The sequence below is a fragment of the Geotrypetes seraphini genome, chromosome 7 (genome assembly GCF_902459505.1).
Source record: "Geotrypetes seraphini chromosome 7, aGeoSer1.1, whole genome shotgun sequence".
In the NCBI taxonomy this organism is placed as follows: domain Eukaryota; kingdom Metazoa; phylum Chordata; class Amphibia; order Gymnophiona; family Dermophiidae; genus Geotrypetes; species Geotrypetes seraphini.
Window position 1 is genome coordinate 143,759,343 of NC_047090.1, and position 14,827 is coordinate 143,774,169.

Genomic DNA, 14,827 nt, shown 5'->3' on the forward strand with positions numbered 1-14,827 from the left:
ATTACATGCAGTCGCGCAAGGGTCAGTGAGAGGGGATCAGGAGCTAAAGAGAGATTGAAAAAAACAAACAAACAACAGTGCACAAGTAGAGAGAGACACACAGACAGTCACAGAAGGACAGGGGGCTAAAGACACAGATTGGAAAAATAACAAAACACAGAGGACAAGGAGAGAGAGAGACACAGACACTCACAGAAGGACAGGGGGGCTAAAGAGACAGATTGAAAAAATAACAAAACACAGAGGACAAGGAGAGAGAGACACAGGAAAAAAAATGACAAACAGACATACAGCAGCCAAGGAGACAGACATACTTACATACAGCGTCCAAGTAGACAGACAGAGAGACAGCAAAAAAATACAAACAGCCAAGGAGACAAACAGAAAAAAATAAAAAATACAATGCCCAAGGATAAATTCAGGAAAAAAAACCTTCCAGACATACAGTGGCCAAGGAGTTAGACTGAAAAAAAGGCATACAGACATACAGCAGCCAATAAGACAGACAGACTGACAGCGACCAAGTAGACAATCAGCAAAAAAACACACAAAGCAAAAAAATAGAAACATACAGCGGCCAAGGAGACAGGCATGCAACAAATAGGAAAAATAAAAAAACTTTTAATAAATCAACCATACATGAAGAAGGAATAAAAAAAAAAAAAAAAAAAAAGAAAAGAAACCTACAGGGAAACACAGGATCAAGAGCATACAGAGAAAACAGAAGTTTGCAGGAATCAGGAACATATAGAGAAAGGAGAGCAGAGACCCCTGCAAGAAGAGAAAAATAGCAAAGAGACTGGGGATGAGAAAGAGAGCAGGGATGCTTGCAGGGAGAAAAAGCTAAGCAGTAATGTTACAGCTTGAGAGTACAGTTTACATACAGGTACATCAAGCATTTTTCCTATCTGTCTCAGCGGACTCACAGTCTGTGTAATGTACCTTAGGCAGTGGAGTATTAAATGACCTGCCTAGACTCGCCTCATGCATATTTATGCCACATAGTTATTTAAACGTCTCCATCATATCTCCCCTCTCCCGCCTTTTCTCCAAAAATATACATATTGAGATCTTTGAGTCTGTCCATATGAGGAGGAGGGCTTCTGCTTAGGTATGTGGATGGGACAAAATTTTGTGCCCCTCACATTGGGCACAGCCCCCCTCCCCCAAATCATAGTGGATATCCTGAAAACCTGGCCTGCCAGTAGATCTCGAGGACCGGTCTTGGGCAGCCCTGGACTATATCATTATTTAAAGTTGCTGACTAAACAAAAAAGCTTCAGCTAGCACATTAAACATAGGGCTCCTTTTACGAAGGTGCGCTAGGGCCTTAACGTGCGGAATAGCGCACGCTAAATTGCCGCGCGTGCTAGCTGCTACCGCCTCCTTTTGAGCAGGCGGTAGGTTTTCGGCTAGCACGCGCTAATCCGGTGCATGCGCTAAAAACGCTAGCGCACCTTCGTAAAAGGAGCCCATAGTCTTAAACCAAGCTCTTTTACATTATTTGGGCAATATGCAAATGTGGATACCCTGGAAACCCTGGCTGTGAGGTTCTCAGGACTGGTTTGAGAAGACCTGGGGGAGGGGGGTTCTTTGCTGTAAGTTTTTTGTTTTTATCTTTTTTTTTTTAATTTTCTCATTGGTTTTCAAAAATAATTAGTGGCGTAACACAGCTATCAACTTATCGGTTTTGAAAATTGAAATCACCTTAGTGCCTCCAGTACAAGGAAATCTCTTTGTTCCCATAAAATAGTTCGAGGAACGGCCCAGTCCCTCCTGCAGCACAGCACAAGCGCCTAGAAGCCTGCGCCTTCCTGGAGCAGCCCCAGGGTGTGAAGGCGAGGCATGGGGGATGGGAGGAGGGGAGCCCCCGCAGCTCACGCCGGACTCGCGCCGGGCGACGCGTGACGTCAGGAATATAAAAGATTGTGCAGCGGGGCGAGCAGCTTCAGAGGGCGGTGGGAGTTGCTAGATCTCAGCGTTCCGCTATGAGTCTCGCGCACCTCTGGCTGCTCTCGGCTCGTGCTCTACCTCCCGCAGCAGTCGCGCGGCCACTCGTGGCTTAAGCGGATTTCGGGAGGGTCACCCTGGCGGCTCCTGCAGGGCTTTTTTCCGCCCGGCAGATGCAGTGAAGGAGCGGCTTTCCCCCCCCCCCCACCAGCCCTCGAGAGGAGGAGATGGAGCAGCGATGGAGAGAGAAGGGCGAAGCGGACACAGAGCGGCAGAGGACCCGCGAGCGGCTGGAGGCGACGCTGGCCGGCTTGGGCGAGCTGGAGTATCTGCGGCAGCGGCAGGAGCTGCTGGTGAAGGCGCTGCTCTGCCCCGGCGCCCGGGAGCCACCGGCTGATGCCCCATCGCGGACGGGGGAGACCCAGCGCAGCCTGGAGGAAAAGATCCTGGAGGAGAACATCCTGCTCCTGCGGAGGCAGCTGGTACGCGGCGCCCTTCTGCTTTGGGCGGGGGGTTACGGGTCTCTCTGCCCGTCCCGGGGTTAGATCCACAGGCTGGGGCATCTGCCAATCGGGATTCCGGGTTCACCCTGCAGCTCCCCGGCTCTGATCCGCTGGCGTTTGCGTCGGCGCGAGGATTATTTGGCGCAATTAGGCGGAGGGGGGGGGGGGGTTGCACGAAAAGAAAAAGCATCGGGAGGATTATGCGACTTCCATCCGGACGATCCAGATCTTTTGAAACGACATTGACGTTCTTGCCAAACGAAATGCGTGGGAGCGTTAGGACTTAGCGTAGCGTTCGTTGACCGGGACTTAACGGGAGCCCCCGAAAGCGAAGGACGGCAGTAGACGCAGGCTGTCTCGTGGGGTGAGACGGTTCAGATGCGGAGGGGGAGAAAGTCGTTTTGGCGAGGGGAGCTGAGACAGCCGGAGCTGTTTAGTGACAGCGCTCATCTGGCATTGATCAAACTCACTGGAGCTCAGCTGCAAGCCCCGAACAAAATCCTACCGATAGCTAAAAACAATAGGGAAAAAAAAAAAAAAAATTAGACGGCAGAATTGGCTTTGCTGATGCTTTTTGGCTGTTAAAAGATAGAAGAAAACAGTGGATATGTTCATAGCAGCCAACTTTTCAAATGATGGGGGGAGGAGAGGGGGGTGTGCTACACACAATAGAAATGACCCCTCCCTGGACACAGTCAATGAGTTTGCTCAAATACTTGGGAGGGGGGGGGGGGGGGTTTCAAGCACCCACCGAGCTGGCTCCTATAGATATGTTGTGATTGAGTACTTGAGATGTTAAAGAGGTTCTGCCATAAAACTTGAGATGACCGTGGGGAATAGGGTTTCTAATTGTGCCATTTCTCAGACTGGTTAATTTGGAATCTGGAATTAAGAGAGGGGCCTTTCCTTCTCTGACGCTGTGTGTGGAAACTTTTGTGCGAGTTTGCTGTGCTGTACTGTATAGCTGTAGCAGAACGGATTACGCTTAAATGGGCTAGTGCTAGACCAGGGGTCTCAAAGCCCCTTGCGGCCCTCGAGGAGGGACTTTTGAGACCCCTGCGCTAGATGTTTTTACATTGATGCCAGGAAGATCAGCAGTTCTGCGTTTGATAAGGCGATATCAAATATTCTGAATTTTAATGTTCTACTACAGGCTGGTTTTAATATAGGAGCGCGGAAAAGTAACAAATCCAAGCAGTAGACGGCTGCCAATGGGAATTTGTAGGAAAAACCTTCTAATTGCCATAGATGAATATAGGGGGGGGGGGAATTAAATTTCATGCATCTGTAGACCCTTTAACGAATTTCCTGGTTTTCATCTTCCATTCAAGCACACCCAAAATAGCTTTACAACTCTGGCATAGCCAGCGGATAATTGCTGCCCATTTGGCCTGGAAACGATTTGTTGTCTTACCCTTCATAGCATGTTTGCTAATTATTTCCTGTTCCAAATAGTGCTATTTATTGCATGTTGTGTGAAGGAGGGAAATATTTTTGTAGTTGGAGCCCTCGCAGATCTTGTTCGGTTCACTTTGTCTTCCTGGACCCACTCTTAAACCAGAGAGAGGTTTAAAAAAATTTTTTTTTTCTCTCTCCATAATTTGGGAACTCTGGCAATAATTTCATTGCTTCTTTTTGCCTCTTTAGTTGGCAGTATTTATCAATAAAATACCTCTGTAAAGCATTGTGGGGTGCCCTTGGAAGAGAGGGCCTTATCTAAAGGCCAAAATGAATATTCTCTGAAACATGATCTTATTCTTAAATTATTTAAGATGGACAGTGTAAAGGCTGCGATGCATTGGCAAGACCCTGCTAGTAATAAAAATTAATGTTGCATGCCCGCTATTATAAACTGATCAGCTCACAGTGGGGGGGGGGGGTTAGATTTGGCCACAATTCCTTTGTTTTGCTAATAATGGAGACTTGGGGGAATAACAAGCTTGATCTAAAGAGGGCATGTTTTAACTTCGTGTTACCAATCGGTTATGGATTTGAGATCTACAGATGTCAGACTATAACAGAAAATGAATGTGATTGGAGATGAGGACTGTAAAATGTGTTTTCTTAAGATTGTGTGCTTGTGTGCACACAATCTTAAGAAGTTTCTAAAGGAAATTGAAACCCACGGCCTTTGTTCAGTAAACATTGCTTTTAACAGATATACAGTAAAACCTTGGATTGCAAGTGTTTTGCAAGACAAGCAAAATATTTTATTAAATTTTAACTTGATATAGAACCAATGTCTTGCAATACCAGTACATACAGTATACACGCGTCACATCATCACAACTGAGCCGATGGTGCTTCTCTCTCTGATGCTGTGAGTATAGTGACTGTTCTAAATGAGCGAGGTCTTACATACGAGTACGTACAGTATTTTGTATTGAAGGTTTTGGGTTGTGAAACGAATTGTCTGAGTTTCCATTGGGGAAATTATCTGAGTTTCCATGGGGAAATTCGCTTTAATATACAAGTGTTTTTTTCAATTACAAGCATGTGTTCGGAACGAATTATGCTCGTAAACCAAGGTTTTACTGTATTAGGAACTGGCAGAATTCTTTGAGGATTTATGACAGCTTCTGCGTATACACTAACCAACAGTTAAAATGTGTGTTTTTTTTCAATGAGGGTTTTTTTTTTTGTTAAGCTTTATTTGATTTGGGTTGGTTTTAGATGTTAGAAATTTTTATCTAAGCAGTCAATAAGGGACGGGGAGTTAGCAACGTGGGTAGCACAGGGTCCCGTTTTATGCAATAAGACATTGTGCTACCCCTCCCCCCAGCTTAACAGTAGCCCTTGTTGATAACTTCCCCTCTGAAGTTAAAGCATTCACTGTTGGGCTTCCCTTTCTTTTTATAGAGTTAGGGGGAGGAGAGCGAAAGGAGAATTGGCTATTTTACATGCATTTTATTAAAATAAAATAAATATCCAGTCCGAAAACACATTTCTTACAACTTCTTTTTTTTTCCCCTTAGAACTGCTTGAGGAAGAGAGATGCTGGTTTATTAAACCAGTTCCATGAATTGGACAAGCAGATCAATGACCTAAAAATAGATGCAGAAAAAACACCTGATGAGCATCTGGAGACAGACAGCCGGCCCAGTTCAGGTGGGGGGCGTTAATACTGCATCCATAATGTGACAATGTCAGCTAATGCTAGTGAGTTCCCACACAGTTCTTAGGCATCAATAGTCGGACAAGAATTTTTTTTTTTTTGCTAAAGCTACATCGGGAAAGAATGCTGTAACTCAAGAGATGCCTTTTGTGGATCTGCCACTGTAGTAACAGCTGTCTGAACCCAGAACAAATAACCTGTCAAAATGCACATCAGCGGCTAGAAGGTTATTTGTGGGCAAACTTTCAGACTGCATTTGTCCATAAAAACTGACTGACTAAAAGTGTTCCATAAGACTAGGGATACGAGTTGTCTTTTTTATTGGCTATCGCACACCCCATGTAACTAATAAATGGTCAGACATTTAGACCCTCTTTTACAAAGGTGCGCTAAGGGCTCCTTTTATGAAGGTGCGCTAGGGCCTTAACGCACGGAATAGCGCACGCTTGCCACTACCGCCTTCTTTTGAGCAGGCGGTCCGGTGCGTGCGATAAAACCGCTAGCGCACCTTCGTAAAAGGATTAATGCACGCTAAATCAATGCATGTGCTAACCGCTAATGCATCCATAGGATAACATGCACACTAATATTTAGCGTGCGCTAAAAAGCTTAGCGCACTTTTTTTTAAAAGAGGGGGTTAGGCTTGAGTCTTGGTTATATTTTTCCTACATTTTGGGGAGAATTGGCGGGGAGTGGCACAGCTTTCTTTTGGTGCACTTTATTTCTTTCTGTGGATTGTACACTGTAACTAATGATAGAAGGAAAGATCAATATGTAAAATTCAGAAAAATTTTCAGCGGTACTTGTTTTAACTGGGGTGGGGGGGGAGGGAGGGAGGAAGATGGACTTAACGTACACCTTAGTGATGGCACTTAATGAAAGAAATCTACCTTTTTTTTTAAAAAAAAAAAATAGGATTTTACGAGCTGAGTGATGGGGCATCAGGATCACTTTCCAATTCCTCTAACTCCGTTTTCAGCGAGTGTTTATCCAGTTGCTATTCCAGCAGCTGTTTCTGCAGCCCTTTGGAAGCATCGCTCAGCATTGGAGACGGTCGGCCCAAATCTGCAGGTAGGGACTGAAATGTGGTAGTGCTGTACTGCTTACAGCCCGCCTTTGTTGCAGTGCAAACTTCTCCTTCACCAGTCTAAAAGGAAAATTGGCTTTTGTCATGCTTTTACACTTAGCACCCACTTCATAGAACGATCCCACTAACAAATTACCTGCTGATTACAGGCAACACTAGGTAAGCCATTATTCTAAATAGTGAATGTGTACATGATGGCTAGGTCTGAAATGATAGGTCCCAAAATGATTCATGCTAAGCTAGTATTCTATAAATCGCGCTCTGCATGGAATGAACTTTTCAGAGTGCCAACTTAGCACGCATTTTGGCACTCATTCTATGCGCCTAGCCAATTTCCACGCAGAAGTTAATTTTTTTTAAAAAATTGGCTTAAATGGTGTGATAATTGAAAACTCATGACTCGGAGCGGCTTACTGGGCCACTGAGCAATTTCAAACTGCAATTTCAGCATCTTCTAACGCTGCCTAATATGGCCCCGGTGATCAACGCTACACGCCAATAGCTTTACTTTGGCAGACTCTTGACAACGGCAGAATTGCCGAAACACTGTCCGTGTCAAGTCGACCTTGTGCTGTTCTATCAGTAAAGCATCTTTGGATAATCCACTGCTGAATGATTGACATCTTTTTCCTCAAGACTGCTACATTTGGATTGAGATAATTGAAAGCGCCATTAAAAGCCAATGAAAAATGTTTTTAAGAAAAACCATTAATTAAAAGTTCTGCGTGGAAATCGGCACAAGGCTTACTGATGCCCAAGTCGAGGCACCCAGCGGCATGATTAGGGGCGGGAATAGGCATGATATGACTTGGCTGTCTGTAGACATATTTATTAGGCACCAGTAAATTAGACCAGGAAAATCCTGGTCTAATATACTTGCACCTAAGTTGAGTTGGACACCGCTAGGTGGAAGTCTATAAATGACACCTAGCGGGTTGATTCACAACTGTGTCTTAACTTTGTGCGCAAGCATTTATGCCTGACAAAGGCTAGTGTAAATGCTCGAGCCCAACTGATGATAGTTAATGTGCGCACACAAGTATTTGATTAACACTGCACTTAATGTGTGTGAATTCCCTGACCTGGCCATGTTTCCTCCCATGGCCATTGCCCCATTTGAAGTTGCGTGCCATGAAATTTTAGGCACATATTATGGAATAGCATAGGGCAGATTGCGCATAACTCCTTATTACTGCCAATTTCCTAAAAGAGAAGTCCATAGGCCATTATTGAGATGGATTGGGGAAATCCACTGCTTATTCCTAGGATAAGCAGCATAGAATCTGCCTTGCTACTTGGGATCTAGCTAGGTGCTCGGGACCTGGGTTGGTCACTGTCGGAAACAAGATACCGGGCTTGATGGACCTTCAGTCTGTTCGAGTATGGCAGTTCTTATGTTCTTAAGTGGTTGCTAATGCCAGTAATTATCAGTTAATTAGCTTATGCACGTATCTTGGAACTGCACCCAACTTTGGGCAACCTCTAAAGAATCTGGCAGAACATGCTAGTCTGTAAACACCCACATCTTCCATAGCATGTATTTTACAGGTAGGTATGCACATTGTAGTGTAGGCGAGACTCACACTTATAGAATACTACAAGTGATGTTCATGTCTCTGGCATTTAGGTATGAATGCTTACACCAGCTCTGTGTTGGTGTTGAGCTGAAGGATGTGATACATTTTCAATTCAAAGGTGTGCTTCAAGTTATTAAAACAACTGCTTGTGGACTGTCTGCAAATAACTAATTTGAAGATACTGTTGGCATATTAGATGGTTTTGCCATTCATTTTTCCAGTTTAAATCTAAATCTAAATCTTGGGTTTATATACCGCATCATCTCCGCAGATGGAGCTCGACACGGTTTACATGGTTAGGGAAGGAACGGAACTACAGTGGAATTATATAAGTATGAGAGAAGAGAGGTTGGTGTGAGAGTGCCAGGAGCGGGACGGGGTTACGTTCTGGAGAAGAGCCAGGTCTTCAGATGCTTACGGAATGGTAGAAGGGGGCTCAAATTGCGGAGAGGGGAAGGGAGACTGTTCCAGAGCTGAGTGATTCTGAAAGGGAGGGAAGAGCCAAGTTTACCAACAAGGGAGATGCCTTTTAAGGAGGGGTAGGATAGTTTTAATTTTTGAGTGGATCTAGTGGAGGTTGGATTTGAGGAATTCCAGGATAGAGGGATAAAAGGAGGAAGGATACCGTGGAGGATCTTGAAGGTTAGGCAGGCACATTTAAAGTAGACCCTGGAAATAACGGGAAGCCAGTGGAGTTTGGATAGTTTAACATTCCTGATGGAAGTAATTGCACATAGGCTGCAAAAATGAAGGGGTAGCTATTAGACACTACTTGCCCTGGATTGGTAGCATGCAGTGTTGTTATTGTTTAGATTTCTGCCAGGTACTTGTGACCTGGATTGGCCACTGTTGGAAACAGGAAACTGGGCTAGATGGACCATTGGTCTGACCCGGTATGGTTATTCTTATGTTCTTATGTGAGCCAAGTATAGGACAATCAAGCCATTGTGACATCACTAATGAGGTTGGCTCTTAGGCATTGGTGGAATGAGGCTTTATGACATCATAATTTCAGCTCTGGAATGTTGCTACTCTTTGGGTTTCTGCCAAGTACTTGTAACATGGATTGGCCACTGTTGGAAACAGGAAACTGGGCTAGATGGACCATTGCTCTGACCCAGTATGGCTATTCTTATAACAGTAAATTGAAGTAGTGAGTAGGGAGTGAGATCTTACTAAACAAAAGCATCAATACTGAAGCTTGTTCATGCAGACAGAGGGAATGTTATATAATGACAATTGTAATGTGTCTTTGTGCAAAAAATGTGAACTCTGTTCCATTAATTATCATACCATAAACTGGCTGCCATAAGACTTTTTCCTGTTACTGCTAGTTGTCCCAGTCATATGACAAATGGCAGCATTCTGTTAAGATGTTGGTTATGGATCCGTGGTGAGGTGATGTAGTACTCTTGCTAACATTATTCTTTTTTTGGTTTGTTTAATATTTCAGATGACCTCCTAGGATGGGTAGACTACAAAGACCAATCTGAAGAGCACACATCTGGTACTGTCCGTCGTTCGTTCTCTGCACCATATTCCAGTTCTCTTGACGTGGTTGCTGACGTTCACCCCAAGTACCAGTGTGACCTTGTATCTAAAAACGGGAACGATGTGTACCGCTATCCCAGCCCCCTTCATGCAGTGGCTGTGCAGAGCCCTATGTTTCTGCTCTCTCTGACGGGGAACCTAAAGGAAGAGCATAGGCTTGATTGCAGCATGAAAGGCAGCTGCACCGAACCCAAACTGGATTCCACAAAAGCAGAAAACACTCCTCCACCAAGCAGTTCATGCTCTGCTTCACTGAGCAAGAAACTAGACGGCTTCATCTTGAGCATAATTCAGAAAAAGCCTCACGCTGTAAGGACTAACAAACCCAGAACGAGTGTGAATGTGGACCCTACAAAGGGCATTTTAAGGCATAGTAGCATGTGTGTCCGACAGACTGGTGTGTCTCCGGGTGGTAACCACAATGTGAAGAACCCTAAACAATCAAGTTTACATTCCAGTGCAGTGCCTGCTTTGGAGAATGGTTCATTCGCATCGCTTAAGCAGCCCTTTCAAGAATCTCCGAGTGGGCAGCTGGAAACTAAGAAGGTGCAAACGCCCCCAGGCTGCCTACGGACTTGTGTAAATGAAGTTCAAAGCAAAAACCTGTCAAAGAATAACATGAAGTCTATATCCCTGGGAGTGAGCTGGTGCCCTGTGCCTGTTACTGTGGATATTCAAAAAGAAAATAACCTGGTCGCCAATACATCCCCTAAGGAAAACCCGTCCAGTCACACAACATTGCTGATAGAGGCTAAAGTTATCCCACTTCCAAAAAAGATTCTGCCCAAAAGCACCATGAAATCACCTTATCAAGTCCTTCCTCTGGAAGAGAGGCCTCCCTTGGATTTCAAAAGTGAGGGGTCCTCGTCGCAGAGCCTGGATGAAGGAATGCTGGTGAACGCCCAGTATATACCAGCTCAACAGCAGACTTTAAAGCTCCACAGAGGCACTAAAAATATCAAAATTGTTAAAAGCTCAAACTTGAAACACAGAACCCATGTTGTGCATATGGTGGAAAGCGGCTCAAAAGCGGCGAAGGATAAAACAAAGTGATTGGCAAAAAATGCCGTTTTCCTGATGACTTAGATACAAGCAAGAAATTGAAGAAACCCGCTCCAAGAAATAAGAAGGCAATTAACCCTCTAGCAGAGCACAGATCTCCAGGCCGCCAGCCTGGCACAACCAAAACTATGAGCCGGTTACATGGACATGGAAAGGAAGGCGTTGTGGCCAAACCTAAGTATAAAAGAGGTGACTATCTGCGCTGGAAGTCGTCCGTAGAAATTTCTTATGAGGAAGCCCTCAGAAGAGCGAGGCGAAGGCCCCGGAGAGAGCCCCTCTGTGTGTATGCGCCGGTACCAATTCCCTGCACTAGCCCTTATGCATATATAGCAAGCGACTCTGAATATTCAGCTGAGTGCGAGTCCTTGTTCCACTCCACTGTGGTTGAGACCAGTGAAGATGAGCAGAGTAACTACACCACAAACTGTTTTGGAGACAGCGAGTCTAGCTTGAGTGAAGGAGAGTATGTGGCAGAAAGCACTACGTCCAGCGACTCGGATGAGAGCGGAGGGCTCATCTGGTCCCAGTTTGTCCAAACCCTCCCTGTGCAGTCATCTGCTGCCGTGGAGTTGCACACGAACTCCACCAAAGCCTTTGTCAAAATTAAGGCTTCGCACAATCTTAAGAAGAAGATTCTTCGCTTTAGGTCTGGCTCCCTAAAACTCATGACAACTGTTTAATTAACATGCATATATTCGGGAGCCTGGAGGAAGAACTTTACTGTTAAGGCAGTTGCCACTTACGTCTCTCGCCTGCCCCCTCCCCCCCCCTTCTCGCAACCGCTAAAGTTTTTTTGTTTCTGTAAATATTTTCATAAATACATTTTGTGCAAATATTTAAAGGTAAGTTATGTCATCTGCCTTTTTATATGTGGAAGCAGTAATATTGTTATATGAAAATTTGAACATTTAAAACCAGGTATGGATGGGTAATACAGTGCAGTGCTGGCACCATGTGAGATTGATTAAAAATAAAGTCATCTAATATTTAGCAGCAGGATAGACTCTAAGCTTTGTTTTAACTCTATATTGGGAATGCCTTTGTGAGATACTTAGCTCATCTTCTCTGCCTTTATTCGGTGCAGTAATAATTTCTTGATCACTGATCTTTCCTTGCACTAGCTTGACCGTCTTCTGGAATTCTTAAAAGTCATACTAATGTATTCCCGTACTCAACCTAAATTTCTCTCTGAGAGGGTTAGGCTGCCGTATGCAAAGGTTCAAAGGGTCCATCCATTCTGAAAGCATGAACTTGGTTCTACCGCACGACCCATTATAGGAGACCAAAGGAGCCTTTTACTGCACTGCTCATAGGCCAAATGCCTTTCTTTTTAAAAGAATATATGCAAGCTGTGTGCCTGGAAGTGCTGATTTCGGTGTCCTTGTGGATGCTCGAGTCCTGTATGTTCACAGTTGTGGTTTTTATAGTATTGTGTAAAATAACATGATTTGCTTCACAGTAATAAATGGAGTCTTTTTTAATGCTGATTTTTTTAAAAATCAAATATGAACCGCTACCTTCTGTGCTAATTTAACATTTCAATCACTTCTGCTTTGTGTGATTTTTATGCCCGGGCTACATGTCTTCATGATAATAGTAGACATGTTTCTGTTATTCTCTTCTTCACTGAACATATTTCTTCACTAGTTTAGAAACATCTCTGTGTTGAATTAGTGGCATTCATCTGTGTAGAGTGAAGACACATGTAAAGAATCAATTTTCACCAAGCTGCTCTTTATGTATGGAGCTACACCATGTAAAGATTTCAAGGGGTTTTGGTTTAATCCTACGCTATCAGGTCAACATTGTAACATTTTACAAAGGCAATACACGTAGCGTGGGTTTTAGCGCCGGTAACTGCTCCGACGCTCATAGGAGTTTATTCAGGTACTTAAGCATTTTCCCCTGTCTGTCCCAGTGGGCTCACACTCTATCTAATGTACCTGGGGCAGTGGGAGGATTAAGTGACTTGCCCAGGGTCACAAGGAGCAGTGTGGGTTTGAACCTACAACATCGGGGTGCTAAAGCTGTAGATTTAATCACTTCGCCACTCTAGAAATCAAAATGTAGTAAAAGTGAGTCAAGTATAGGACAATCAAGCCATTGTGACATCACTGATGAGGCTGGCTTTTAGGCATTGGTGGAATGAAGCATTATGATGTCACAATACCAGCTCTGGTTATCAGAGGCTGAAACTTTCACACTATTTATTGAATTTTATATACCCTTCTCCCAGGGGAGCTCAGAACAGTTTACATGAATTTATTCAGGTACTAAAGCATTTTCCCTGTCTGTCCCAGTGGGCAATGGGGGGATTAAGTGACTTGCCCAGGATCACAAGTAGCAGCATAGGTTTGAACCCACAACCTCAGACTGCTGAGGCTGTAGCGTTAATCACTGTGCCTCATTTCCTCCCCCTAAAAGCCAGCTCCTAGTTGCCTTGTGGAATTGGGCCTAGACCTAAGTGTACAATTGTAAGGGATCCAGTACACTGGATTTTAATAACCATTTTGCTCACTTTTGTTTCCTCTGGAACTATTACTACAAGTTTGTGCTCACATTTGAAATGGGGTAAACATGCAAAAAAACAACAACAAAACAACCCTATAAGGTTTATCTAACAAACTTTGTATTGCTTCAAATAAACAATTGCATTTTTGAATCTTGGTGGTTATCTATCCCCTATAAACCTAGCTAGATGTTCCTGTTACCATTTAAGATTATTTTAAGAGCATTTGAAAATCCATCCTTATGTGGCTGGCACTTAAGGATATGAGGGGTAAAAGTTCCGGTTGGTTTTCAAAATTGTTCCTAATTTTCATACATTTGGTTTAATGTGTGCATTGACGTTTTTTGATGTACACAAATAGATTGTGTACATATATTAATGTGTAGGTTCATGCAACTGGGAGTTTGTATTCCCAGCACACTACCAAATGCACATCCCTACTGGCAGTATGTGAACGTCCCTTACATATTGATGCTGTTATAGTATGAAATGTGAGTTTCTATTGACTAAGTAGCAAAAATGAGGAGAAGTTTAAGAATCGGTCCTAGGCAGAGCCTGCTGCAAGGCAGGTACTAGATCTTGGCAGGGCTGTCCAGGAGAAGAAAAATGGTACAAAGTTTAAAGGGTATAATCAAATTCAACACACTTATAGGCTAGATTTGGAAATTCTGAGCTGAGACCAGAAGCAGCCAGTGGCCTGAGTTTTCCATGGGTGAATAAAAATATCACCGGGGGATCGCGTCTTTAAAAAGGTATAAACAGGATGGCGTCAGGCCAGGTGGTGGCGGTTAAAATGGTCTTTGTCAGAAAGTTTATGACAGACTTAGGGCTCCCTTTATGAAGGTGCGCTAGCGTTTTTAGCGCACGTGGGATTTTAGCGCGCGCTAAACCTGCGCTACGCTTCTAGGACTAACGCCAGCTCAACGCTGGCGTTAAGGTCTAGCGCGCATGGCAATTCATCGCCCGCTATTCCGCGCGTTAAAGCCCTATCGCACCTTTTGTAAAAGGAGCCCTTAGATATCAATATGTATACTTTGGAAGAAAGGCAAGAAAAGGGAGACATGATAAGACATGGCCCTGATTCTATAAAGTCCTGCCTAAAATTAGGTGCCTAAATTGGCGTCTAATTTAATTGAGCAATAGGTTTAGTCAGTGCTGATATTGGCACTCAACACCTCAAAATCGGTTTTTATTGGACTTAATTGAAACTTAGGCGCCTAACGTATAAATCTAGATTCTATAAAAAGTAGGTGCCTAGCTCAAAGTGCCTATACAAGAAGTGGGTGTGGTTAGAGGATGGATCATGGTCGTGTGTTTGAGTTAGGCACGCCTAAATGTTAGGCTGCTGAGAGCCGCTTAAGCACAATTCTATAACGGGCACCTAAGTTTTATAGAATCGGTGCAGATATTAGCACCTAACTTTAGGCAGACTTTATAGAATCAAGGCCTTTCTGCCAGATTCGGTAAATGAAA

The 14,827-nt window shown here is 44.0% G+C and overlaps 1 protein-coding gene across 1 annotated transcript; it reads left to right on the top strand.

Moving 5' to 3' along the window:
- The first annotated feature begins 1,927 nt into the window (after nt 1–1,927).
- Nucleotides 1,928–12,692, top strand: DACT1 (dishevelled binding antagonist of beta catenin 1). Its single transcript, XM_033953208.1, is given in 5 exon segments — nt 1,928–2,432; nt 5,429–5,561; nt 6,484–6,639; nt 9,686–10,831; nt 10,834–12,692. Coding segments are annotated over 5 exon segments (2,382 nt in total). The 5' UTR covers nt 1,928–2,177; the 3' UTR covers nt 11,526–12,692.
- Nucleotides 12,693–14,827: the final 2,135 nt, after the last annotated feature.